Below are 27,634 nucleotides of genomic sequence, written 5' to 3'. Positions count from 1 at the left end.
CAATAATGTTTAATTTACTAAATATGTTAGTAACATTTCACCTAAAGCCTGTATGATGCACTATGAAAGTATTCATGATGTGGATTGTAATGCATTACATCTTTTCATAAACAATTACAACCAATGTGAAAATGCATTGTTATTGGAAGGGTTTTTACTTTCTGAACGTGTGACAATAAATAGATATTGTAACTGTGGTTATGATTATTCATTAGAAGTTGCATTTAACTAATGCATTGATACTACTTTTATAGTGCATTATAAATTGAGCTTGAAATCCAGTTTATTTCCCTTATAATGTCTGGGAATATAATGCACAAGTCACAAGTGTTATGTTAAAGCTGGGCCCCAGCTGCTTTACTGGTGTTTTATTGAAAACAGCACTAATATTTGACATGAAGGAGAGTAAAAGATGACAGTCTTCGTTTTTGGGTGAGCTATGACTTTAATCTCTAAAGGTTCATACACTTTATTTTGTTGCATTTTCCAATGGTTTACATGACTGTAGCAAAATACTGCAATATGAAATGAATATTAGCTGGCCTACACTGTGTACGCTCTTGTAAGCAATAAATTAATAGACCTGTATACAAATCATTTCTAAATGGTTTAGGCTCTCTATAGTTCATTGTATTCAACACCACAGCAGGGAATATGATAATAAACTTACACAAGCTACACCAAATTAAACACAAACACAAATATTCTGGACGTTATAGTTCAAAATAACACTTGACATATTCTTTAGTGCGTGTCCTTTCGAAGTAACTTCAGGTTTAAAATGAACTGGTGAATGAAATGGCGACCTCTGGTCCTCTCGTTTTCTCTTCTCAGGGTCGACTTGAGATTCGCTCGTCCATCTGAAAAACAAAAAAAGAAACCGCAATTACGCTTCAGAAGGACACGGACTCATAAAATGTCAAGGAATCCCAATTGTTTAATAATTTCAATAAGGAGACATGACTTTGAAATCGAATAATAGCAAATACAATCAATAGTGTTCAATTAAAACATTTAAATGCGCAACCGTGAATCGATGGAAATTAAAAGACAAAAAGGAAGAGCATTACAAGCATAACAATAAGACCTTGCCAAGATTTCAAAAGGTTAAAAAAAGAGAATCTGTTAGATGAAATTAACACAGCTTTTTCCACCGCTGCCAGTAGAAAAATCACACAATACAAATATAAAAAAGTATTTCTCCAGCGCAGCGGCATCCGAGTACAAACCGGCTTTTAGCTCAAGGACTACAGGATATTACGAGCTACAAATAAAGAAAGCATTACAGGTAAGATTAGATTAGAAGTGCATATTAACACTGGAAAGTCCAGAGAAAGCCGTATCCTTCAAAAAGTGAACAGTTAATTTTAATTTCCGGCTCTCGTGTCATATTTTACCATTACTTGATGGTGCCTGGAAAAAATGCCATTACATTATAATATATTATTACATAAGACCAATCCCATTTTAAGAGGAACCTTTTAATACAAAAAAAAAAACAAAGTATAAAAATACACACAAATCAAAAACAGAAGATAAAGGCTTGAAGTGTCCTTTTTAAGTTTTTGTTGCTGCAGTTGTTTGATTTTACAATTCGTATACAGGATGTTGGAAGACCATACCAAATGGGAGCATTCGAGAGCGTACGCCTCTCGTACCCTGTCCGCATTGAGCGGCCCTGAGACAATCGGGAAGTCAGCTCATGGCCTGCAAGGAAGTCCCCGCTGGCAGGTACAAACAAGGTATATGTCAGAGTTAGGAGACAACATTCTTCGGCTTTCTTTCCTTGTAATTCCATATTTTCTGGTACCCATTTAGCAGTACTGTACCTGTTAATTTTTACAGTTAAAAATGGCAAGAAACAGCCAAAAGCCAGCTGTTACATTACTGCCAAAAGTCTCTATGTTACCACTACTGTAAAGCACTTCAGGGTGCTGTGAAACTTTAGAGAAAAACAAAAATTAAGCCACGTACATTACAAAAAAAAAAAAGTTTACAAATGGTGATTTAGAGACTACAGATGCACGTGTGTGAGCTATGCGTCAACATACCTGCATGTTTCTGGTTAATACGGCTTGTAAGTGTTTTGATGGCCACCTCGCCTCGGGTATTTTCCATAGCCGCTCTGCTGATCTAGAGTAAGGAGCACAAAACACACACAACGCAGACATCTACAGTTAAACGTGCTGGCACACGGGCGCTCCAGACAGGCGGAAAACAGAAGCTTAGCGATTTGGGGGTTAGAGCCGATTTGGTGACACTTGCGAGATACTTACGTTAATTGTATTCAAACATTCTTTCAAAATACTGTATTCTGACAATGTGGTGAGAGACACAGATCTGTGGCGTAAATGAATGTTTGAAAACTGTTTATTATTTTCTAAAAACGACCGCATGGCCTACAGTTTTACACATCCAATGGATTCAAAGGCACTTTGACAGATGTGTTTTGAAGCCAAAACATCCCTTTCTATATTTAGCACCATAGTTATTATAATACATATGTACAGTATAGCTTTGTGCAAGCAAGCCTTCCCTGTAGGACAAAAAGCAACTGCAGCAATGTTCTAGAGGTTTCTCTGGAAGCGTAAGGCGTGTATGATACAAGCATGTGCATTCTGCTCAGATAATTTAGTGCACAACTGTCATAGTCCGGGTCGAGTACCGACAATCCACGATACAATATATCCTTAGTTTTTTCATCTGTGCGTTCACAAACAGTATTACATACTGCTGTAGTCACCATATCCGTAGTAGTTGTTGTAACCAGAGTAATCATAGTCGCCGTATCCACCATAGCCTTGATTGTTGTAGCCATAGTTCCCGTAATTTCCATAACCTTGATTCCAGTAATTTCCGTATCCCTGGTTCCAGTTTGGATTGGGACCTGCAACAGACGCCGAAGACACATCACCGTTAGTCACGGCTTGAAACTAGAGCAGCCGACTGAGGGGTCAACACAAAAACATTTCATTCAGAATTTATGAACAAAGCAATAAAATGTGAGGAAATTCCAACCGTTTAGCAATTTATATTAATAATGAGAACAGAATTTTTAATTGTATTTAATGAATTACAGTTCATTTTATAGATCATATTGGAAAATCATGCACCAATTTACTCCACACATAACATTTAAAAAGATGTTTAGATATTTCTATAAGTTTATCCTGAAGTTATGCACATTCTGTGTTGCGCAACAGTAAAGTAGTTCACATTAATTATGCAAATGTTTTATTCACCAAATTTGGAATATCTTTGAAAATTCTTTTTTTCAATTCAACATTCCAAATTCCTAACAGTGTGTAGTTGCCCCAGTGGTGTTGAGACGCACCTCCTCTGCCCCGGGCCCTGACGGCGTACCCTCCTCTGCCCCCCCACGGCTGCTGCTGCTGCTGGTACTGCTCCTTCGACATGGCCACCTTCACCTCACACTGCACACAGGGTCACATGACATCAGAACAACATCATCATTCAGAGTCAAAGCTGTCAGGAGCATTACACCCACAAATAAACACTGTCAGTCAATATAAAGCCTTACTAACTACTGAGTCTGAAACTGCATTATCCAAAAACATGCATTTCCACATGGTTATTTAGCAAACAAGTGATTTTTGGCCAAAAGATTGGATATGTACCATTAAAGTGATATAAAGCTGTTGCCTTAATTGGGGGGATGGGGAGTCATGTGCAGGTCTCCATAGGTTTTAATACATTTGTACAAAAAAGCAATTTCCTCACATTGTCTTCATGAGGTTTTATAAGTCTCCAATACAAAAAACTTTTCATATTCAAAAAAGAAACTTCAGAAACTTTTTGTAATTTAAACAATTTATGTGTTAACATTTCTGATTTGTGTCAAATGGCAGGATCATTATAAGACTGTACCTTGCTTAAACCGATGTTGTGGTACTTCTTCTCCATTATTTTCTTGACTGGCTCCTCCTCTTTAAATGTTATAAAACAAAAACCTCGTCTTTTATTTGTTTTATTCTCCATTGGCAGCTCAATGGATTCCACCTGAAGAGAGTATAGATGTAAATCATGTGCCGTTTTGTCATGCATTATCAACTTTCCGCTTTCTATATACCTCTCCGTAGCCATCAAAGTACTCTCTGATCTTCTCTTCTGGAGTATCTGGGGAAAGACCTCCTACAAATACCTTCTTCACAGGCTCTTTGGACTTCATGGCCTTTGCTTTCTTAGGGTCGATGGCTTTTCCATTCAGTTTGTGCTCCTTCTGTGTGATCACCTTTGACGAGGAACAGACACAAATCCAGATTTAATCAGTCAGAGATGCATCGCCGGCCTCAAAACTCAAACAAATTTATAAGTCTGCCAAAATACCTTGTCCACACTATCAGCCTCTTTAAACAGGACGAATCCAAATCCCCTGGACCGTCCCGTCAGAGGATCCAGCTTTAAGGTGCAGTCCACCACCTCTCCAAACTTAGAGAAGTAGTCTTTCAGGTCTTTCTTTGTTGTGTCCCAACTCAAGCCTCCAACGAACATTTTCCTAAAAACCAAAAAGCCTGATGTGAGAACAGAGCGTGGGGAAGACGTTACAGTGATTTATATCGGCTGAAAACACTTACAGTTCAAGAACGACATAAGAGACAAACGACGGTTTATGACGGAAGATTATAAGACCAGTTAAAGGAAATTTAAGGTGAAATATTAAAGGGACTACGCCAATATGTTCTCTCAATGTAAGTGTTTAACGAGAACACAATAAGCACAATTTACAACCAATTCTGCATTACTTTTTAATTAAAATACCAAAACAAAAAGCTTAACTACTAGAAATACTACTGGGATAAGTATTTCTGTCGTGCGTTGCAGTGAAACATATCAAAATGAAGTGAATTTATGATTTTTTTTTTTTTTTTTAGAGGACAAAAATCCTCCTTTTAGGCTTTGAGAAACTTATTTAAGAGCAAAAACAAGTTTTTATTCCCCACTGACAGACTATATCTTAAGTTTGCATTTGAAGTAAGTATACCTTGTATTGACAATGTTTAAATATTTGTTCTGCAAAATGACAAAAATCCTGACAAAGAGGTTCGTTTTTGCATTACATGGAATATTTAATGCCACGATTTTATGATTTAAAGCATTTTTGATTAAATTTAAAACCTGTTAGGCCTTCATAAATGCAAAATGTAACATTTTTAATATCTACATTAAAGTCTGGGTTAGACTCCTTCAGGTTCATTTGAAAGCTTGACATTTAATCGTTGATTTATGATAAAACTACGCGAAATGAACAAACCCCACCATGAGCTGTTAAGCACATGAGGAGTTTCTGTCTCCTTGGAAAAAGACACAGCTGACATTTGAAATGCAAATGTTCTTGAAACAGCTGCAGACTCGTGAATATGCGCACGCGACTCATGAATATTCACAACGTCTTCCGACTGATACACTGACGTCATTTACACAGTTTGACCCTTGATTATGTGCTTCATAATGATAAAGATACTGATTCTTTAATTTTCTCTTTAATTTGAGAGAAACCCGTTACAGAAAGCCGGATAGCCTCTAAAGACGGGGAATAATGACCTAATACACTAGTATATGGGAACCGTGTAAATTATTGTTTAATTGTGCAGTCAGTCAGCCGAGACTCACCCCTCATCTTCCTCGTTTTTACTGGCGTCTATCTTGGATCCCTCCGCCTGTCCCTGGCCTCCTTCATCGGGCCCCAGGAGCTGCTCTTCATCCTCCTCCTCCTCCATCTTCATCAGCGGCTCTTCGCCCAGGAGCTGCTCCTCCGACATCGCTGATCAGTTCTCGGTGAACACGCGGGTTATTGCTGTCGTTTTTCCCGAGGAAAACGTCGCAGGTTAACACGCGATATAACTGGCAGTGTGTCGTGTTAAAGTAGGCTCGGAATCGCGTTTGTTTTACTCTGCTTTCAGGATGTCGATGGCAACGGCGTCCATTCACAAAATGGCGGCGTAACGGCAGTCGGACGTCACGACGTCACTGCGCGTTTGAAAACAGCGTGGCTCTTGTCTGAACATTGAGCAAATACGTTTATAATAATTAATTATACCTCCGGTCCAGCCACGTGTAACACACACGACTGAGAGAATGAAAGAAACACAGCACAACCACATTATTTTTCTCAAGTTTTAATCCCTTTATATGCAAAAACCTTCAGGAAATGAACTAAAATACAAAATAAAGGACACTTTCTCTATTCGAGACTTAAGAACACATCAGCACAAAACCTACAGGTTCAAGACAAACTTGGAAACAAAACGCCTCGCTATTTACAAGGTTTAGACACTGGACAATGTTTTTTAATGGTTGTTTAAGGACAGGAATCCTCCGAGGAGCAATGTTGAAGTCAGCCTGCCGACCTACAAGAGAAGATACGCAAGATGAACAACTCTGATTTGGACAGGGTCAGGAAAAAACAACAACAGCACGTCCATGTTTCAGTGTTTAACTTCTTGAGCTGTCGATTTTAAACTAGGAAAACCATCATTAAGGATTAAAGATCATATGTTGGACGGCGTCTTAGATTGACAAAACAGCAAAAGCTTGAGCTCCAGGCGGTTGGTGGACCAATCAAGGAGCGAACCAAGCGTCTTCCCTTTAAACCCAAAATCATCATTTGCATTCGGCCCATACGTGACATCTGTCTAACACAGATTTGTCAGCTTTCAATGGCTTGGCAAACCCACTTTACATATGATCTTTAAAGGCTACACTTAAGGAAAAGCCTTTGAGGTGAACCCATTTGAAGTTTCTCTATGGCCTCTAAAGAAAAAGCAAGCATTATGAGAGAGTTTATGCATTTATTTATACAAGGGAGGTGTGATCGAAACCAAAGAAATACAAATAATAAACCACTGAAGCTCCACAACTGAAACACAAGAGCACTACAATCGAAAAAAGAGAAGTTATGAATCACTTTTAGGTTACGTTAAAAAAGTCCTGGAAGAAACACATTTGGAACAGTTAACGGAAACCAACAACTTAAGGCAAATGGGGGAATCTCCTTTGTCTTTGTGTTTGTTTTACGCTGGTACAGGAAGTTTGAAGAGACCATACCACAGGACAGCGTTTCTCGTGCATGCCGTGCTCTCTGCGACGCCCAGAGAATGACGTGGTCAGGCGACACACGGCCTGCAATGAAGTCCCCGCTGGCAGGTACAAACAAGGTACAATAATCAGAATTAGGGAAAGAAAGGGAAAATCAGGACTCTGTACCCCTTAGCTGTACTTTACCTGTTAGCATTGCTATCAAGTCTATCATGATCACCTGTTAAAGCAGGAGGAGGAAAAGGAAAACCTACAGGAAAAACGCTTACGTTTTTCTGACACGCTAAAAAGGCAAAATAGCTACACAAACGAGAGTGATTAAAGATCTATAGACATGTGGGTGCATTGATATGCGTAAGGCCTTAGCTTTTTTTTTTTAGATAGTGTCTATTGATCTTTAACATTGAGGTCGGGTCCAGAACGCAGCAGAGATGTGACCTTACCATGAACATGAACGTGTTAGCCACTTTATCAATACGGCTGGTAGCTGTTCTGATGGGTGCCGCTTTCCCGCGAGGCCTTGCCATAACTGCTCTGTTGACCTACACAAATTACAAACATATGAAGCAATTTGTACAGTGGCTTTCTTTTTTGAATGTTTGCTGTTCCTTGCTTTTCTACAAAACCACTGCACCTCTACTGTTATGAAATTCTGTATTTATAGTGTAGCAATTAATAATTAATAAGCAATTAATACCGAAACATCACTAAATGTGGAAAAAACCCACATGTAACAGAAGGCTAGGTTGGGAACGAATGTATGTACTTACAAAGCACTGAAACACTTTTGTAAATTTTTTATTTGATTTTTCAATTTGTATTCGGAGCAGTTTCATCATTTTCACGTTTCATTTGGTATATATATATATATATATATATATGTGTATATAGTGATATTAATATGATTACACTATTCAAAACAGTTATAATAATACTTAATTAACATTGTTATAACTGTATTATTCTAAATAAATCTGTGTGCTTAATTGTACTGACATTAACTTTAAAAACAATGGTGCAATTTTGATCCAATTTTGCCTAATCTGAGTGGATTTTTGTAACTATTGGACTCCTAAAAGATGGAGAACACCACCACATCATGAATCTCGAGACTTGGGTGTCTGAAGGTTAAATGCTCAACAAGAAACTGTGTGTTTAATTACCACTGTAATCATCATAGCCTTGTCCATAGCCATAATTCGGATAGTTGTATCCTGAATAGTCATAGCCAGAATAGCCGTTGTAGCCCTGGTTGTATCCGTCGCCGTAGCCTCCGTAGCTCTGGCCGTAGTAGTTGTTGTAGCCTTGATTATAGCCCTGGCCCTGTCCTGTTCACAAAGAGTCAGAGGCGCACCTTCAGTCCAGAACTACTGCCATTCAGTCTGCCAAAGACATCTAGATTTGCAAACCTCTTCCTCGGCCCCTGAAGCCCCCTCGTCCTCCTCCGAAGCCGCGGTCCGCTCGGCCCTGCTGCTGTCTGTACACCTCTTTAGGCTGCGCAACTTTGACCTCACACTGGCAACAAAGATTCACAGCATCACTCACATGCAGTCATGCTGCTTTTTAACATAGCCATCAAATCATAGAAAAGCAACCTTACTGACCCCAAATGTTGTTTTTTAATGGTAAATGTAAGATACAATATGACATACCCACTATGATCGGTTTCATAAATTCAGAGCGAGGTACATGTGTATGTCAAATATAATATCATGATAACATCAGCATACCTTCCCTGATCCAATCTGATGGTATCTGTTCTCCAGCAGCTGCTGGACGGGATCCTCTAAAACATACGTCACGAAGCAGAAACCCCGTCTTTCATTTGTTTTGGTGTCGATGGGGAGCTCAATGTTTTCAATCTTTGGGGAGATAAAGACACAGGTGAGGTGAGTTTAGACACAGCGGTGTGGCACTGCTTCCGATAAATGAGGAGATACTCACTTCTCCATAAGCGCCGAAGTACTCGCGGATCTGTTCCTCAGACGTGTCCGGACTCAGACCGCCGACGAACACCTTCTTGGGCGGCTCCTTGCCCTTCATGGCTTTGGCTCTCTTGGGATCGATCAGCTTCCCGTCCAGCGTGTGCTCCTTCAGCTCCAGCACCTGAACACATTCAGAACCTGCTATCAGTGCTGCCTAAATCATGTTATCACTAAAGTAAATAGTGAAGGGGGGCACTCACCTTGTCAACGCTCTCAGCGTCTCTGAAGAGCACGAAGCCGAAGCCCCTGGAGCGGCCCGTCATGGGGTCTGTTTTGATGGTGCAATCGAGGACCTCTCCAAACTTGGACAGGTAGTCAGTCAGGTCTTTCTTGCTGGTGTCCCAACTGAGTCCACCGATGAACATCTTCCTGCACAAAAGCAAACAGCACTCCACTGAATAATTGATGCACTAACATGGTGTTATACACACATTTGCTGGTGATGCAAGTAAGAAATTTAACAATAAAAAAAGTATTGTTTTTGGTAATTAAACCTCACTGGTAGATTTTTTTTTTACAATTCACAAACTATTAGCCATCAGACGCTAGTAATTTGCGAGTACGCAAACGGATTAAGAACTAGGTTTCGAGCTTCTTGAGCTCGATGTTATGTTTAATATAGTGCATATTAATAATAAACGCGTTCGGAAGCACACTGAAGTGGCTGATCGATGAGGATATGTTTGTAATGTGAAGCCGCTGCTGTATTGTTGTTGTGTCGCGCGGCCTCTCTCCTCGCGCCGCACTCACCCGTCATCCTGCTGGTTTTTACTCGCGTTTATCTTGGAGCCTTCTGCAAACTCGTCGGTGCTGAAGTCACCTTGTTCTTCGGCCTGCATTTTGGAGTGTATTTAGTTTTATCCGAGGCTTGCTACGTAACTGGTTGTGGATTTAAAAGGTCAAAGACTTCAACACGAATAAAGTGCCGCGTTGATTAAAATGGCGGACGGAGATCAGTGACGAAAACCATCTGCACGAGAAAGGGGGAGGGGCGGGGCTTATTCTAATAGCTGCGAATAAATAATACTCGTCTATCGTCTAAAAAAACATTTTTATTACAAAAGAGACATCTAATCAAAATGTTTTTTTTTGTTTAGTTTTTTTTGTAATGACCCAATTATCCTTGATAATAATATGTGCGTTCCATTAAATAATTCCAATAAATTACACTATTATTAGAAAGTGTACTAACAAAAATAAAATAAATTCTAGCATTATTTACAGCGCTGTTTTCTAGCGTCGGGGGCGGGGCCTGATTCGGTTGAAAAAAAAAAAAATAATAATAATAATAATAATAATAACGAGAACAATGAAGCCTGAAAAATTAATTCATTCCAATGAAGGTCAATTAAAAAGGTTCATTATTCCTAAATTGATTACCCTGACTAGAAACAAACAATAACTTCAACAACAACAACATTAATTTTATTAATAACAACAGCGGCGACAACAATATAACACTTGCAAATATATAAACGAAGAACATATTTGGCAGGTCCCTTTGTTTAAGGAAATTATTTTCCTTCAATTCTTGTATTTTCAATGTACACAAACAAACAAACAAACAAACAAACTACTAAATAAGTACACGAATTAATTAATTTCACACAATGAGTAAAAGTATTTTATTTATATGCAGCCTTTACTTATCACATTTACTTCCTTAATCAACAGCCTTGCCCAACCGTGTTGCCAGATTAACATAATACTACTACCACTACTATTACTACTACTAATAATAATAAATGCTTAATACGGCTACACGGCTATTAAAGTAATAAATAAATAATTGTCTGCACAAAAAAAATCCTTTATTAATTTTATCACCTCAAAAAGTGTGTAGAACTAACAATCTAATATTTTATAAACTATTTATTTAGCTAATTACAAGTATTTTGAATATAAATGTAAAGATGGTGTGTATATGATAATGTATTATATATATTTTTTAAATAGCAAATACATAAATGAAGCTTACCAATGTAACGATGGCATTAATTACACAATTAATTAATTACGCTGATGAAAGAGGGTGGGATTTCTGTGCGCAGGATCTGGCAACCCGCTCCATGTGTTAGCTCAGCACTAGCCTGCTAGCTATTGGTCCATTTGTCAAAAGCAGAGCTTCTCATCTCATATAATCAAACCAAACACAGGACTTTAACAGACATATATATCGTTTGCCATTGATAGAAATGGCAGCGATTGCAGTACCAGAAAATACTAGAGTCTTTCTTCTGGACATTGAAGGAACCACGACGCCCATCACGTTTGTCAAGGTAAGAGCTCACAGAGATAATAGAACAGCATAGAAATCAATTCATCATGTGCGAGGGTTTATTGTGTTATCTTCTGCATGTAGGACATCTTATTCCCCTACATCCGAGAGAATCTGGAGGAATATCTGTCTGCTCATTGGGAGGAGGATGAATGCAAACAAGACGTGCATCTGCTCAAGAAACAGGTCAACACCTTTCTAAACACCAATTTATGCGCTTTTGACCACTTAATTTCACATGTGAAGAGGGAGTAATGTCACTGTTTCTAAACGTTATTTTAGTTTGTGCTACAAAATTGGTGTATGTTTTTGTTATTATTCGCTTTACATGAAGGTAAGTATTATATAAAAGCTTCAAATCTTTTTAGTCCTTCTCAAGATAATGACAAACTCTTTAAAATGTGGCGGTAAAACAATGTTATTCTTTGAAAACAAAACAAAAATAAGTGTGTGAGTTGGTGTTCTGGAATGAGGAGGCAGTCCTCAGAGCTATTGTTTTTTTTGTTTTTGTTTTTTCAAATGTCCCAGTAACATTTTCTTGGTTAAGTAAACATTACTTGCATTTAAAAAGAAAAAGGGTGGGGGAAAAAAATCTATTATATATTAACAATGTAATCAATATTCTATTATTTCAAGCCGTCTATGAATCTCGTCAAATTTGTGTTTTTTAAGCTATCTATATTTATTAAAATAATAACTCTATGCAGTACAATTTAAACAATGTATTTTTTTTGAGAACTTATGTTTAGCTATTCTTTTTAATAAATAACTTAAATTTTTATCCAGAGCGAATGAGGACAATGGAAGCAATCAGGGGTTTTGATAAACAGAGTTGTGACGTGTATTTTTTTCGGCTCATTAAAAAATGTATCTTGCTGCCGCGTTCTGGATTAATTGTAAAGGTTTGATAGAACTGGCTGGAAGACCTGCCAATAGAGCATTGCTATAGTCCAGCCTGGACAGAACAAGAGCTTGAACAAGGAGTTGTGCAGCATGTTCTGAAAGAAAGAGCTTGATCTTCTTGATGTTGAATAAAGCAAATCTGCAGGATCGGACAGTTTTAGCAATGTGGTCTGAGAAAGTCAGATGATCATCAATCATAACTCCAAGGCTTCTAGCTGTTTTTGAAGGAGTTATGGTTTATGTGTCTAACTGGATGGTGAAATTGTGATGAAACGATGGGTTTGCTGGAATCACAAGCAGTTCTATCTTGGCAAGGTTGAGTTGAAGGTGATGGTCCTTCATCCAGCAAGAGATGTCTGTTAGACAAGCAGAGATGCGAGTAGCTACCGTCGGATCATCAGGATGAAATGAGAGGTAGAGTTGAGTGTCATCAGCATAGCAGTGATATGAAAAGCCATGTTTCTGAATGACAGAACCTAATGATGCCATGTAGACAGAGAAGAGAAGTGGTCCAAGAACTGAGCCCTGAGGCACCCCAGTAGTTAGATGTTGTGACTTGGACACCTCACCTCTCCAAGATACTTTGAAGGACCTATCTGATAGGTAAGACTCAAACCTGGAGTGTGGTTCCTGAGATGCCCTTTGCCAGTAGGGTTGACAGGAAGATCTGGTGGTTAACCGTGTCAAAAGCAGCGGACAGATCAAGCAAGATAAGTACTGAAGATTTGGATTCTGCTCTTGCCAGTCTTAAGGCTTCAACAGTTGAATGTCCACTTCTGAAGCCAGATTGGTTGCTGTCAAGGAGGTTGTTCTATGTGAGAAAGACAGAAACTTGGTTGAACACAGGTTGTTCAAGTGTTTTTGCAATGAAAAGAAGAAGGGAAACTGGTCTGTAGTTCACTAAAATAGATGGGTTGAGGGTGGGTTTCTTAAGTAGTGGAGTTATACGAGCCTGTCTAAATGCACAGAAAATCACCATTGTGAAGGGATGTGTTAATAATGTGAGTGCAGCTACAAATGCAGGAGAAATGGCTTGAAGGAGATTCAATTCAAAGCACTTTTTACGATACAAATCATTACAAAGCAACTTTTCTACAATATTTAGTAGTAGCTTATAAGTGGTGACTGTCAGTTTATGGGCATATGACAGGATTTTTCAGAAAATTAATATAAGACGTAGTCAGCCAGAAGATGAACATTATTAACAGCAATTATTATATGATGCAGTCACACTTGTAGCAATATTTGTTAGTTCTGTTTATTGATTCAGGGTTAGCATCATCTGAGGTCCTCTGAGGGTCAGCATCATCTCTTCTCAGGTGTTCTGGATCCAGACTGGAGCTTGTGTAAATCCTAGTTACGCAAAACAGAGAAACAAATAGAGAAATCATTAGCATAGCTGCTGTTCCAACAAAGTCAAATTAATTAGTTTAACCCACTGTAAAGAACAAGAAAGCGCATTTGATCAGATGCAACTGCAGTCACAATTTATGAGATGCATTATTCGAATGCTTGAAAGAGATGCGTTTTTAATCAAGATTTAAACCGAGATGTTTAAGATGAGATGGAATAGGATCAAGCGGACAAGTAGTAGGGTGATTAGAAAGGATGAGTTTTGAGACTTCTGCCTCAGAGAGTGAAGAGAAGGATGTGAATGAGTGTAAGTTTGCTGGTGAGATGTGCTTGACTGATTGTGGTGTGGAATAATGTACACTGATGGTTTTAATTTTATTAATGAAAAACATGGCAAAGTCGTCAGCTATTAGAGATGAAGCAGGAGGAGGACAAAGAAGCGAGGAAAATGTTTTAAAAAGCATACGAGAGTTAGACGTATTGTTAATTTTGTTATGGTAGTATGTGCTTTTAGCAGTGGAGACATTAGCAGAGAAGTAAGAGAGGAGTTACTGATACACATTAAGGTCAGTAGTATTTTTCGATTTGTACCATATATAATACTATAATAATCATTAATTGTTCCTTTAAAAATTGAAAGTTTTATTCATATTTATTATGACACAGTTTCTTCACGTTAAACCAGACTTTTATTTTGACAGGTTGCCTTGAAGAATTTGCAGCTGCTTTGTATGTGATCTGACGTTAGTTTTGTAAAAGTGAATGGTAAAATGCTAATGTGACTCTCAGAGCAGCTGGAGATGATATTTCTGTATTCATATCATCATAGTGAGACCAAAGAAGCTATAAAACACAGCGAGCGTCATCTGCACTTTTGTTTGTGTATGTAGTATTCATTCATTGATGTTGAATGCTTCCGCAGATTGTAGTATTACTATAGCATTTCACCTGAGCATTGCAAATCATGTATATTGCTTTGTTCTTGTCAACAGTAGCTCCACAATGATAAGCACTGAATGAATGACAGGCTTTCTGTTGTAACATTGCGCAAGGTAAATATGAGAGTGACATCTAATGGAGAAAACCAATGATAAGATTCACGTTAACCACATCTTGAATTAAATGTTTGCTGAAATACCATCAAAGGTCGATTTGTGGTTTTTGAAAATCGATATCAATAAAAAAACAAAAAAAAAAACAACAACATTTGGTTCAAAATCAAAGCCGAGCATTGCTGGACTCAGGGTGTAAATTTACCTGCTGGTGCCACTATTGGACAGTGTTTCTTTAGAAAAATGAGTGATTTATACAGTTTTAATGTTATTTTGTAATATGAGTGTGTATATATTTTATTATAAAACAGATAGTTCCGGTCCTTGATTCTGATTGGCTGAGCCGCATTTGAAACTGTTGTAAATTACTCTACAAACACACACCTTTGTTTACTTCTGTGTGTTGCTCGGCAACCACTTTGTTGGAACCACAGCTTTTTCTGAGGAACTATATTGTTTTGTGGAAGAATACTGTTTTTATGAATATCATTACACTTCATTTGCTCTGTTTTATTTTGTGAAACTGTAACGATTTTATAAAAGCAGTAAACCCTGTGAAGCCATGGCTTACAGTTATTTTATAAGAGCTAAGGGGGTTTAAACATTTTTTCTCATCCAAAATTTTGCCTCGTTGGATGTAAATGCACCATCCGTGTCTAATAGTACATTGCATGGGGACAGATACCAATGGACAGTGCAGTGCACTTACTGGGATGCAGTGGCTCACACTAAACCCTGTGTGTGTTTCAGGCTGAAGAAGACCTGCGGCAGAATAAAGCGTGTCACGTTCATGCGGTGGACCAGACGGTGCACACAGACGAGGAGAAGGCCATCCGGGAGGTGGTGGAGGGTGTCCTGTGGCAGATGGCAGCGGACAGAAAGAGCACTGCGCTCAAACAGCTGCAGGGACACATGTGGAGAGCTGCGTACATGACGGGGAAAATCAAAGGCCAGTAAGTAACCAGCACAAACAGCCCTTGTGTGTTTGAGCAGAGCTGCTGACCTCAACGGTAAATAGTCTTCTTGTTTATTAATAAATAAGCTTTAAATACAGGCTATCAAATCAGCTTGTGGCTTGCAGCTGGCATCCACATTTTTAGTCAGTATTCATTAGGGATGTAACGATGAACCACTCTAAATAGTTTGAGATGTTAAACAATTGGAGTAGGAGTTTATATGAAAGTAAAGTTTACACTGCATTTTCTTTTAATCTTGCCTCTGAACGATGCATAGTATTCATAACAGATTGTCTTAAAGGTGGTGTAAGTGATTTCTGGTAGACAATGTTGATATTTCAGGTCATCAAAACAAACACGCCCTACCCCCGTTTTTGATAGCTCCGCCCCCACACGTACGTACACATCCCTGACAATCATCTGCTGTATTGAACATATTATCTTACTTTTTGGATACACTTTGGGAGCTGATGCTTGAAACAGACAGTGAAGGAGGTTTAGACGCTCCAGGCTTATTTTAAGTTATTTTAAATTGTAATAGATTCACAATATTTGTGGTTTTTTTTGTCAAATAAATGCAGTCCTGTTGAAAATCTTAAACGTAATCTATCGTATGCAGTAGGCTCATTAAATAGTTGCTGTATGCAGTGAAAGCGAGTTGTGTTGTTGTTTTGCTGTGGTTTTGTGGCAGGGTGTACCAGGATGTGGTTCCAGCCATCAGACGCTGGAGACATCACGGTCTGAAGGTCTACATCTACTCTTCAGGAAGTGTGGAGGCGCAGAAGCTGCTCTTCGGTTATTCTGTCCAAGGCGATCTCTTAGATGTAAGCTAATCTATCAGATGGGTTTCTCTCTCTAAACAACAGGAAGTCGTTTCTTGTGCTCGCGTGAGATTCAGATCTCTCTCGTCTCTGCAGCCTGGATGTGGGTCTTGTGCATCATTCATTACTGTGATTGATTATGTAAGGAGTCATTTCCTGTAGGCAAGTCATTATTGGTATTATTCAGATCCTGTGTCACTCTGTAGTTTATTTCGCACTGATGTCCAGCTGATTGTACAGTATTACAGTGGCTTTTCTAAATTATCAGTGTCTACGTACTTGATTTAATTACCTTTTTTTTAAATGAGATGCCAGCAGTAATGTTATTTTATTAGTGGTGTTAGACTAGTGTAGTATTAATTCATATTTTGAATTAGTATCTTTTATATTTTTAGTTTTTGATTTTTAATTTTAGGTAAAATTCACATTTTCTTGTGGGATGCATTAGTATTTAATTAAAATGGTAAAAAAAAAAAGGTAAAATATTTGAAATATTATTATAGTATTAATATTTTAAACTAACGTTTAGTTCTATATCAGTTTTCATTTTAGAAAAGTATAATAATAATTATTATTATTATTAGTTTTTAGCTGTAATGTATTTTTATTGTAGTTTTCGCACTGTTATTTACTAAAGCGAAGTTTGTTTTTCCATCTAATATTTGTGTGTGTGTGTGTGTGTGTGTGTGTGTGTGTGTATATATAGATATATATTTATATATAAGGATGACAACACTTGTGTTCTTTTTCCCATTAGTTTTTTATTTTTATTTTTTATATATATATATATATATATATATATATATATATATATATATATATATATATATATGCGCAGTAGTAACTTATGGTATTTCAGTAAAGGTAAAAGTAAATAATGCAAAGTGATCTAGAAAGGATTATAAATGACAATCACGTGTGCCTACATTGGTGGATTTAAAGCCAAGAAACAGTGATCCATCCACAGGAAAATTAGAAATAAGTGTGTCCTTGATACAGATACACAAGTTGATGTAGATCTGCAGGTTTTCAATTTTTACATTTTATTTTCTCAGCTGTTTGATGGTCACTTCGACACTAACATTGGTGCCAAAGTAGAAAGTAAGAGCTATGAGAACATCGCGGAGAGGATCGGATGCCAACCGGAGGAAATCATGTTCTTAACCGACGTCACACGAGGTGCAAACATGCTTTTCATTTTCATTACATGCTTGTTCCACAATCACATGAGGGTTCAGTGTTAATTCAGCTTCATTAAATCTCCTTTACAGAGGCGAAGGCAGCAGAGGATGCTGGGGTGAGCGTGATCATGGTAGTCAGACCTGGTAACATGGAGTTAACCGAAGAGGAGAGGAAGCATTATAGGATCATCACCTCTTTCAGCCAGTTAGAACTGAGCGGGAACGTTTGACAGCGCAGAGCCAGGGTCACAGCATCAGATCATGTGAAACCAGCCGCTACTGTCTGTTGTTATTCTGCTGGACTCAAACGCCAAGCCTCCCAGGTGCTTGTTTTTTACACTGAAACCCATCTATGAATTATCATACACTTACATTCTCTGTGAATGTTTTATATGCGGTGTTAATGTGTAGCATATGACATGTTCATGTCTTTATCCCCCACATGTGCAGTGATTATAAAATATGATAACCTGCCAACTAGACACAGGTTTAGTGTGATTGTACCTCATGTCTTATAAACCTCAATTTTAAATGTTATTGTAAAATTTTATTCCAAATGGACACAACGAACACATCACATTTATAACATCTAGATACACCAGCACCCGAGAACAGATGTCTGTTTTAGTGACAAAATACAGGTTTATGACCAATGTCAGAGATGTTTGACAATCCTCAATATCAAGTATAGAAAAAAACTGTATAAGATTATGCAGGACAGGCTCAAAATTAAATGCGGTTGCATGAATACAATACATCTATGATTCAATTTCACATGGAGTTTCTTCTTGATATTGAAGGTATAGTTTACCCAAAAATAAAAATAGTAATTTACTCGCCCTCAATTTGTTACAAATCTGTATGTTCTGTTGAACTCAAAAGAGGATATTTTGAAGAATGTTGATGGTAGCCATTGACTTCCATAGTTTTTTTGGTTTTTTTTTATACTATGGCTATCAGCAACTGTTTGCTTACCAACGTTCTTCAAAATATCTTAATGTTCAACAAAAGAAAGAAACTACAGGTTTGGAACAACTTGAGGGTGAGTAAATGATGACAAAAGTTGTATTTTGGTTTGAACTGTCCCTTTAGATGAAGTTTCTAAACCTGTATGCGGTGTCTTCAGAAGCTTTCACAGGAAAAAAAAAATAATAACAGCATACGGATTTGAAGTAACCAAAAGGGTAAACAACAACAGAATATAAACAATGATTCTTAAAGGTACAGGTTGTAGGACCTGCCACTAGAGGGCGCACTATCAAAACAATAACAATCGTGTGGTTTGATGACGCTAAGGAGCGTGGAATGATGGGATGTGTTGTCTTCTACCCAACCGCTGACGGCCATCAATCAGAAGGAATGATAAATCATGGAATTTTGCGCGAGTAGATTACATACAAAGTCAATGTAAAGACGTGATCAGACTATGGATCAAACTCGTCCTCGCGCGGGTCTAGAGACGCGATGCCCCGCGTTTGGCGTATATGCCTCATAATACTAATCTTGTTGATCTGTAAAGATACGAATCAAAACAACTCACCTGTCGAGTAAAACACAAGCGAGATCGGCATCTCTTTCAATCTGAAGTTTGTCGTGAAGCTACTTACGCATTTGTCCACGAGACTGTTGTCATGTGGTTTCTACGTCAGTAAAGGCGGTAACAAAGGGTAACTAACGTCATTGACAGGCGACTGCACTGCCCCGTGTCACTGTTTAGAATGGGGATTTTCTCATGATTTACAAGTAGTTGAAAACATTAGAGATATTGTTAGTAAAGTGGACAAAATATATAACACTAGCCTAGTGGTTTTTGGATATTTTACTGCAAATATCTTACAAATTGTACATTTAATGCATTATCTTGCTAGAAACTGTTCCTGTATTCAGATTTTCTCCTTGGAAGTGTCCTTGTTGCTTCGCTCATCTGACACACAAACATAGAGCACGTCACAGTAAATCCTTGTGCATTTCGAGAATTTGTTGCTTTTGCAAAAGCCTACCAACAGGTTCAGAAGACGTACTCGTCCGAAGGTCTTCCTAGAGAGATTGCATTCAGTTTACATGCAGGACTGGTCACTGGTGAACACTGGAAGAAGTACGAGGCTCCACAGATGCTGAAGAGTGGGACTAGAGCTGGTCGGACTGATACTCGGAGACCTCGGAGAAGCTCTCGGAGAGGCTGAGTGGAGGGTCCTGCTCGTCACTGCACACAATCTCGAAATGGTAGTGGCGAAACTCAATGGAGAACGTGGCCAGGTACATCAAGAAGAACATGACCAGAGCCCACTGAGCACGGGCCGCGTGCATGTGCAGCCGCTGAGCCATCAGAGCGAAGTCTGAGATCTGCCGTCAAGGCTGGAATATGAGAAAGAGGAGAAGAAGCTTTTGAACAAGTAGGGGGTTAAAGCGATAGTTCACCCAAAAATGAGAGTGCTGTCATTAATTACTCACCCTCGTGTCCTTCTGAACCTGTAAGACCTCCGTTCATCTTCAGGACACAATTAAAGATATTTGTGACGAAATCTGAGAGCTCTCTGACCCTCCCAAAAACAGCAAGGGTCCTTACACGATCAACACAGAGAAACATAGCAAGGACATCGTTAAAGTAATCCTGAATAAAGCTACGAGAATAGTTTTTGTGCACAAAGAAAACCATAATAACGTAATCAGCGCTGTTTACTTTCAGTAGAGAAGAATTTTTTAAGTGCCCCTATTATGGGTAATGAAAAGTTCATGTTTTGGGTCATGCATGCAAGGAAAACACAAAAAAAAACACTTTCATTGTCTTATGATATCCATATATTTTTTTTCTTACTTGCTCAACACTTCTTCCATACGATTTGTCAATGATTCATTTTTCCAAACCCCGCCTTCGCGTGACATTAGTCTGCTGTGATTGGTCGATTGGATCATGCCTTTAATGCCTGATAAAGCAGCGTTTGTGAGCGCAGTGCTGCTTTGTGTACAGGGTAAAAAAAAATGCATTTTCATTAAGACCAACAAGTGGGTGGGCAATATGCTAATGTTTCATGAAACGACTTGGGATTCGTTTTAAAAACGACTCGTATCAATGATTTAGAGTCGACTCTTTCTTTTGAGAGACAATAATTTTATACACTGTGCACTTTTAGATTTAAGACTTTGTGGGATGTTTTCATTCAATTAGAGCTGTGTTGCACACTGCCTGAAAGGTAACTTTCTTAAATCCATTATATGGGCACTTTAAATTATTACCGTATTTTCCAGACTATAAGTGGCACTTTTTTTCATAGTTTTGCTGGTCCTGCGACTTATAGTCCAGTGCGACTTATATATGTTTTTTTCCTCATCATGACGTGTTTTTGGACTGATGCGACTTATACTCAGGTGCGACTTATAGTCCGAAAAATACGGTATATTGTTTTCTTTGTGCACAAAAAGTATTCTAGTAGCTTTAATAAATTACGTTTGAACCCCTGATGACACATGGATTATTTTAACGATGTCCTTGCTACGTTTCTGTGCGTTGATCGTGTAAGGACCCTTGCTGTTTTGGGGAGGGTCAGAGAGCTGTCAGATTGCATCAGACATATCTTAAATTGTGTCCTGAAGATGATCGACTGTCTAACAGGTTTGGAACGACATGAGGGTGAGTAACTGACAGAATTGTCATTTTTGGGTGAACTATCGCTTCAAGGCTAGAAGGGAGACCGCTGTGGCTACTGGGCATGCGTGCATCAATACAGCTTAATATCTTGTCATGCTATTCAATAAACATTTCTATTTTTGCATTGTTGTAAGGGGTAAGTTTAGAGTTGGGGTAGATGTAGACGTTAATAAAGCACCATCTAACAGGTAGAAAAATACATTTCATTGTTAGTTTTCCAGTAAAAGCTGTATGATAGTTTCCCACAGGTCCTTGAAATCCTTGAAAGTTTGTGAATCTGGAAAAAAAAGGCCCTGGAAAGTTTTAGAAAACAAACATGCATAGATATAGGTCCTTGAAAATGCTTGAATTTATTTTGTGCAAGATGTTTTCTGGAAAGAAAAAAATCCATATTATTCCCTCTGGTCCCCTAATGTGTTATTTGACCAGCAATTCGTGGCCCATGCATACTAGCTTGCTTGATTTACGTTAGTTAACGCGCATTTACGCGTTACGTTAAGTGTTTCCAGCGTGAGGTTTTTGTGTTGTACGCTGCCGTGATGTAAGTGACCTTTTTCCCGCACACGTCCTCTTTTTGGACCTAAAATTGTTCATTTTGGACATTCTCCTGCTAAGAAATAGATGATAAAAATGTAAGAAAAATTTGAGTGCTCTAGATAATTTATTCATATGTCTTGTTTGACATTCAATATCTCAGAACAGAAATGAGGGAGAAAAAAATTTGATGTTCAAAAAAAAAATGTTTTAGCATGTTATCGGTTTCATTTTGTGGTGATCGCACACTAACTAATTGAAGGAATTCTTAAGACTGTTGTTTTCTGAGTGCCATACACAAAAATAATGACTCATAACTCCAAGACCTTAGCCAGGAGAGTCAAAAGGTAGGATAGAAATCTGATATGTATCTGATAGAAATTGGTCTATTTTTATGGGGGAAAAGTCTTTGCATTTGAATATTCTCACGCTGAGATATAGGTGATAAAAATAAAATGTAAAAAAAATTTGTGTGGTCAAGGGAAATTTTTCATATCATTTTTATTTGATGTTCACTATCTCATGAAAGAAATAAGGTATTTCAGAAAATATTTTTTGTTGATGTTTCCGAACTTGTGTGCTGTATGCGAATAAAATTTAGTGGTGATATCATGTAGTAATCAATTGTCTGATTCAGCGGTTCTTTTCTGTCATCACTTACATCATGCATGTCTTTGCATGGCCTTTTTATATTAAATAAAATTTTTTGCTTAAAGTAAAGGTGTATTTTCTTTCTTTTATATCGTTATTGCCTTTGTATGGAAGCTGGTTTTTGCCTCCTGAATAGTAATAAAGTAGTTATAATGTTAGTATTGCATGATCTAAATTTGCAGTTCTAAGAAATATTCAGAAATTAAAAAGTCTCGAAAATGGGCTTCCCCATTTTTTTTGAGAATCAAGTACAGTTAAGCTTTTTTTATTATGCTACTTATGGAAATAGTATGCTTTCAAAAGAATATACTGTTCAGTGCATAGTGAACGCAATGTTTTCGAACACTTAATTACATGTTGCTGCTATTAAATGAAATTGTATTATAGTTTAAATTCATATTAGATTAAATTAGCCGAACTTTAGCTTTTTGACACACTTAAGTAGGACTTCTTTATGTAATTTCATAATTCTATTGTCTTTTAATGTGCAATGTGTAAAAAGACAGTGTAAAGCCCTGTTCACACCAAGAACGATAACTATAGAGATAACGATATTAGCGTCCACACCAGTGAACAATATCGTCTGTTTATTAAGTGCACGTGCGTCTGCCACTTTAAATTTTCCAGCTGGTTATAGCAGGATGGATTCTGATTGGCTGTCAATATTTGTATCGTTCACCAGCTGGAAAAAAAATTCTGAAAGTGATTCCAACGATATCGTTTCTCTGTGCCTTTATCGGTATAGATGTGGTGTGGACTCTGCTATTGTTAAATATTGAGAATGATTTTTAGAACTATATATTTATCGTTATCTTTATAGTTATCGTGCTTGGTGTGAACGGGCCTTATATCAGTATAATCAGTAATTATGCCCCCACTGGATGCAACAAATGCCTCGTTTGTAATGGGTTTTATTGGTTTTGTCTGGTCATGCCAGGACACTCATCACGATCTTAAGGGGTGTAATGTTTCCGTCACACGCTTGAGGAATTCAGCCAATCACAACGCACTGGATAGCTGGCCAATCAGAGCACACCTTGCATTTCAGACCGATTAGCTTTGTAAAAATCGACATGTTTCAGAAGGTGGGGCATAGAGGGGAAACAATAATGTACAGTATGTGGATTTGTTAAAAATTTGTTTTTTAACCTTAAACTGCATAAACAATTCATTAAACCAAATAATGTTAAGCAACGTCATATGACCCATTACTTTTTACATGTGCTTTAGTACGGTATGTTTGTCAGCACTTAAAATTAGAGTATTGCTTTAAAGTATGACCAAATGTTTTATATTATTTATTATTATTTATATCGTTGTATTAAAATGATTGCTTTAAAGTAAAATGTTTAATTTGACATTATTACAAAGTGCACTTTTTTAAAAGTGTATTATGAATTGTAGGTTACACATTTCATTTCAAAGTGTTCGGGTTTGGTGTGGGGTTAGTTGCATGCAATATACATACATGAAAGAACCATTAAAAAAAAAAAGTACACTTATTTTTCTGCAAAGGGGGTGTATATAAAGTGGAAAGAGTTTTTTCATGCTGCTTTGTTCAAATGGTAAAACGCCTTTTTCAAAATGTTTGATGTTCAACATTTTTTTTATAATTTTGGATCTCTGACAACAGTGGGTTTGTTTGAAATTACATATTTAGATATTTCAGAGCTAGATGTATGATGCATATCATCAGAAATCAGGACATTCTGGCGTTATCACCCAGCCATATCATTTACTTACAGCTGGATTCATGTTATAAAAAGCGTTGTTTTACGTATGTGAGGTTACAGTGGAAGGAAAAAGGATACAAAGCAACATGCAGGAAGTTACAGCTCCGGACAACAGGAAGCGAGGGATTCCTGCTCGCCTGCCTTCATTCCTCAGGTTGACCTTTAGGGTCATGAAAGACTGGACCCAGCAGAACAGTGCTCCTAGACCAAAGGTCATAAACGTGCCAATGTTGTGCAGCTCCTCAACGTTAAACAGCTAGATCAGCAAAACAAATGATGAATAATCACTTAACAAGAAATGCAGGCTTCTATAGTACATATTATGAAAAATGTGTAAAAATTATTCATTTTGGCATGAAAGAATATCTGTCTGTTAATCTGTTACAAAAAAAGAGAGAAAAAATAAGTGGTTCAGTACTGTATTTGCAAAAAAATAAAAATAAATCATACCTGGAAATTCCCAACTAAAGTCATACCAAAGCAGGCAAGAGACAAAGCCACCAGACTGCTGATGTTGAGCCAGGGTTTATGTACTCTGGGCTTCAGCTGCAGATATCGCAGCACTCCCAGAATGAAGCCTGGAGCCCAAGACACCATCAACATTCATTTCAAACAATTCTACATTCATTCCAAGATGTTGATGAATATCAGATTTGGAGAAATATAGCATTGCATCAGTGTCTCAGCAATGGATGCTCTGCAGTGAATGGGTGCCGTCAGAATGAGATTCACAACAGCTGATAAAAACATCACAGTAATCCACAGCACACCAGTCCATCAGTTAACATTTGGAGAAGACAAAAGCTGTGTGTTTGTAAGAAACAAACCCATAATTAAGGTGTTTTTAACTCCAAACTGTTGCTTCCAGCTAAGATACAAGTCTTCTGTTCATAATCTTACTTCCTCCAGTTTATAAAGTGGTTTGGTCTGAATCAAGAGAGAAATCTGCACAGATTAAGCACCGTTTACAAAAGAAAACAGTGCAAAACAGCTCTAATATGTGGCTGGACTGATGTGAGGGACAAAGGAGATGGACTTCTTCACTGGAGGAAGCAACTCTTATTCTGATGGCACCCATTCACTGCAGAGGATCCACTGGTGAGACACTGATGCAATGCTACATTTCTCCAAATCTGACGAAGAAACAAACTCATCAACATCTTGAATTGGTAAAAAAAAAAATGATATGTTTGAAATGTTTTTTTTTTTTTTTTTGGTGAACTATTCCTAACTAAACTGATGTTCATATGATGCTGGAGGACAGTGCAACAACAATTGCATCAGGCTACAATTTCAGTCTATATGAAATGATGATTATATTAGTCATTATAATAGCTCTTAGCTCTTTCTTTTTATAAGACCAAGTCCTCTGATAGGATCTGAGCACCATTCATACCCACAAAGGCTGCCATGTTCATGACTTGACTGAACACACAGCTGGCAGGTGGAGCATTGCCTGCAAAACTAAACAGTAAAGACAGCGCATAAGAACAGTTACCAGGCCTCTAAACGAATCATGCAATTCATATAGATTTACCTGATATATGGAGGAGATTTCGATTCTGACCTACTAAAATAAGTACGGAAAATAAGTTTGAAGGAGGCATAAATATTGATGTCTTAGATGACATAACTGTCTTGCAATAAAGGGATTTGGCCTTACTTGTACTCTGCACTGAGTGGGGTGATTTTCTCACCCTCCACAGCAATGAAATACCTGTTTAGAATGAAATTATATAACATTTATGTTAACAGCAGCTTAAATCATTGACATGGAAACAGGCGAAGCAGGTGTCAGATACTCACACGACCCAAAGACCAGCAGCTGTGAAGAAAGAAAACATTACAGGCAGAAACATCCATGGACTGCACTTCCTCATGTCTCCTCAATAAAACAGCCCTGCAATAAAACCAACAACATATCCTAATATCCTACATTTATAATGAATCACTTTTAAAGTGCAACAGTGGTTGCCCCATTTTTATATGTTTATATATATTTTCCCTTAATCCAGATTACTTACAAATGTTAGTCCATTACAAATTACATCATAAAAATTGTAGTTAGTAAAGTAATCTGAGTTACTCACTTTCGGTAATGCATTCTGACTACTTTTAGATTATTTTGACATGATTTTTACCTATAACTTGTTTTAAACATACCATAAAATGTACCACATTTATATGAAATATAGTTCATTCTTTGATATCATAAAATGCATTTAACATTAAGCTTTTCAAATCTAAACATCAGAATGATTTTTTGTAAGGGAACTTTAAATGAAAAAAAGAAGAATTAGGGAAAATCTATAAATTGCTGCCATTGTAATCAGATTATGATTATTTTAAAATGCAATATAATCTAAATACAAGTACTTATTTTTAGTAAAATCCAGATTATACGTAATCAGTTATACTACTCAGCTCTGTTTATCCAATAATGTTTTTACATGAATCAAAAAAATAAATAATAAATTATAAATAAAATTAATAAAAAATTATTTGCAACATTAGAACATACGATTTAAAATTTAAATCTGAAATCATGAACTACTGATCTCTCGAAGCATTGTGAATTATGTAACTGAATCAAAAAGGATATTTATTACAAGTTTATTCAAAAATTTTAGTTCTTACCTTCTGAAAAGAAGTGTGCTTAATTCTACTGAAAGTGCACTTGTAGTGTACTTCTTTTTTTAATAGTATATATATACATATATATATATATATATGAATATTACTTTCAGGTAATATATTAAGGAAATAAAAGGTATCTTAATTGCACTGAGAGTGCGTAGTTTTGTGACTGTAATAAAAAAAGACAATCCTGTCAACATTTACTACTTTACATTATACTCTCATCATGGATTATGGGTAATGAGGTTCCTTATTAATAATTCAGCCATTACACCATTAAATATCACATATATCATCTATATATCATCACTTAACAACTCTTCAGGTAATAATAGGGATGAACTTTTACTTGCAGTACCCTACTGTTGCACTTTATAGTGAATAAGACAGGAATCAAGCCACTGACCAGCCTCGAGATTTCTTGGAGAATATCTGATGTGTTGACAGGGTTCAGTCTACAGAGACAAAACCAAAAGCCATCTGTACATCTGAAAGCATCTATGAAGCATGTGCTGTTAATATGACAGCAGGTTCATCGATCACTATAAGCCCATGATTTATTGGTTTGGTGCTTGTGGACAGCTCCTAGTGCTGAAATAGAGACAGAGATCAAGAGCATGTCCCTGATCCCACATTCACACATCCAGCTGCAGAAAGAGTATGGGATAATGCATGGGCTAACTTCATTATCAGCTTAATGTGATGGACTTTATCAGCCTATAGGACCAATGCAAAATTTAAAAACCGTCATGTTACATCTGTATTTCTTAAGACTCAGAATAATAAGATGCCACCTTAGTTTAGAGGACAAGCCCAAATCATAACTATGTTCACTTTGAATCGAAATA

The 27,634-nt window shown here is 37.4% G+C and overlaps 4 protein-coding genes across 11 annotated transcripts; 1 reads left to right on the top strand and 3 right to left on the bottom strand.

Moving 5' to 3' along the window:
• Positions 1 to 425: 425 nt before the first annotated feature.
• Positions 426 to 5,995, bottom strand: LOC132127730 (heterogeneous nuclear ribonucleoprotein D0-like). 5 transcript variants are annotated; one of them, XR_009427586.1, is made up of 9 exons: positions 5,632 to 5,995; positions 4,348 to 4,516; positions 4,091 to 4,252; positions 3,889 to 4,020; positions 3,335 to 3,434; positions 2,732 to 2,887; positions 2,052 to 2,133; positions 1,623 to 1,724; positions 426 to 860 (listed from the first exon to the last, which is right to left on the bottom strand). XR_009427586.1 is itself a non-coding variant. In XM_059539785.1 (8 exons), exons 1-7 carry the CDS (start codon positions 5,778 to 5,780, stop codon positions 2,066 to 2,068), a joined length of 936 nt encoding a protein of 311 aa, XP_059395768.1. In that variant the 5' UTR covers positions 5,781 to 5,995; the 3' UTR covers positions 426 to 1,724; positions 2,052 to 2,065. The 5 variants fall into 5 exon arrangements, 4 of the variants coding, with proteins under 4 accessions (XP_059395768.1, XP_059395769.1, XP_059395771.1 ...); XM_059539785.1 differs by having other exon boundaries at positions 426 to 1,724; XM_059539786.1 differs by lacking the exon at positions 1,623 to 1,724.
• A 128-nt stretch (positions 5,996 to 6,123) lies between these two features.
• hnrnpdl (heterogeneous nuclear ribonucleoprotein D-like) lies at positions 6,124 to 10,010 on the bottom strand. Of its 4 annotated transcripts, XR_009427587.1 has the most exons (9): positions 9,792 to 10,010; positions 9,242 to 9,410; positions 9,001 to 9,162; positions 8,787 to 8,918; positions 8,466 to 8,571; positions 8,220 to 8,384; positions 7,507 to 7,598; positions 7,066 to 7,158; positions 6,124 to 6,368 (listed from the first exon to the last, which is right to left on the bottom strand). XR_009427587.1 is itself a non-coding variant. In XM_059539791.1 (8 exons), the coding sequence occupies exons 1-7, from the start codon at positions 9,878 to 9,880 to the stop codon at positions 7,528 to 7,530; spliced, it is 894 nt and encodes a 297-aa protein (XP_059395774.1). In that variant the 5' UTR covers positions 9,881 to 10,010; the 3' UTR covers positions 6,124 to 7,158; positions 7,507 to 7,527. The 4 variants fall into 4 exon arrangements, 3 of the variants coding, with proteins under 3 accessions (XP_059395774.1, XP_059395773.1, XP_059395772.1); XM_059539791.1 differs by having other exon boundaries at positions 6,124 to 7,158; XM_059539790.1 differs by lacking the exon at positions 7,066 to 7,158 and having other exon boundaries at positions 6,124 to 6,369; positions 9,792 to 10,009.
• Positions 9,357 to 18,117, top strand: enoph1 (enolase-phosphatase 1). The gene is made up of 7 exons (XM_059539793.1): positions 9,357 to 9,489; positions 11,235 to 11,320; positions 11,404 to 11,505; positions 15,378 to 15,580; positions 16,275 to 16,407; positions 17,460 to 17,583; positions 17,676 to 18,117. The coding sequence occupies exons 2-7, from the start codon at positions 11,237 to 11,239 to the stop codon at positions 17,813 to 17,815; spliced, it is 786 nt and encodes a 261-aa protein (XP_059395776.1). The 5' UTR covers positions 9,357 to 9,489; positions 11,235 to 11,236; the 3' UTR covers positions 17,816 to 18,117.
• A 1,008-nt stretch (positions 18,118 to 19,125) lies between these two features.
• LOC132127729 (transmembrane protein 150C-like) lies at positions 19,126 to 26,083 on the bottom strand. The gene is made up of 7 exons (XM_059539784.1): positions 25,956 to 26,083; positions 25,813 to 25,866; positions 25,687 to 25,719; positions 25,546 to 25,613; positions 24,600 to 24,727; positions 24,228 to 24,405; positions 19,126 to 19,921 (listed from the first exon to the last, which is right to left on the bottom strand). The coding sequence occupies exons 1-7, from the start codon at positions 26,027 to 26,029 to the stop codon at positions 19,713 to 19,715; spliced, it is 744 nt and encodes a 247-aa protein (XP_059395767.1). The 5' UTR covers positions 26,030 to 26,083; the 3' UTR covers positions 19,126 to 19,712.
• Between the last annotated feature and the right edge of the window lie 1,551 nt (positions 26,084 to 27,634).

Source organism: Carassius carassius, chromosome 45 (assembly GCF_963082965.1).
Source record: "Carassius carassius chromosome 45, fCarCar2.1, whole genome shotgun sequence".
Lineage (NCBI taxonomy): Eukaryota > Metazoa > Chordata > Actinopteri > Cypriniformes > Cyprinidae > Carassius > Carassius carassius.
The sequence above is the reverse complement of the archived record's forward strand: the minus strand, read 5'-3'. Positions and strand labels throughout refer to the sequence as shown.

Coding starts and splice junctions, on each gene's coding strand:
- hnrnpdl (XM_059539789.1), bottom strand. CDS start 9,880: ATGCAGGCCGAAGAACAAGGTGACTTCAGCACCGACGAGTTTGCAGAA. Junction 8,919..9,000: donor ACTTCGGCGCTTATGGAGAA/GTGAGTATCTCC, acceptor ATCTCCCCAAAG/ATTGAAAACATTGAGCTCCC. Junction 8,572..8,786: donor ATCAGATTGGATCAGGGAAG/GTATGCTGATGT, acceptor CTTTGTTGCCAG/TGTGAGGTCAAAGTTGCGCA.
- LOC132127730 (XM_059539785.1), bottom strand. CDS start 5,780: ATGTCGGAGGAGCAGCTCCTGGGCGAAGAGCCGCTGATGAAGATGGAG. Junction 4,253..4,347: donor AGGCTGATAGTGTGGACAAG/GTATTTTGGCAG, acceptor TCCTCGTCAAAG/GTGATCACACAGAAGGAGCA. Junction 3,435..3,888: donor ACAACATCGGTTTAAGCAAG/GTACAGTCTTAT, acceptor CCCTGTGTGCAG/TGTGAGGTGAAGGTGGCCAT.
- LOC132127729 (XM_059539784.1), bottom strand. CDS start 26,029: ATGAGGAAGTGCAGTCCATGGATGTTTCTGCCTGTAATGTTTTCTTTC. Junction 24,728..25,545: donor GAACATGGCAGCCTTTGTGG/GTATGAATGGTG, acceptor CTTGGGCTCCAG/GCTTCATTCTGGGAGTGCTG. Junction 19,922..24,227: donor AACTTCCTGCATGTTGCTTT/GTATCCTTTTTC, acceptor GGCAGATCTCAG/ACTTCGCTCTGATGGCTCAG.
- enoph1 (XM_059539793.1), top strand. CDS start 11,237: ATGGCAGCGATTGCAGTACCAGAAAATACTAGAGTCTTTCTTCTGGAC. Junction 11,506..15,377: donor TGCATCTGCTCAAGAAACAG/GTCAACACCTTT, acceptor TGTGTGTTTCAG/GCTGAAGAAGACCTGCGGCA. Junction 17,584..17,675: donor CTTAACCGACGTCACACGAG/GTGCAAACATGC, acceptor TCTCCTTTACAG/AGGCGAAGGCAGCAGAGGAT.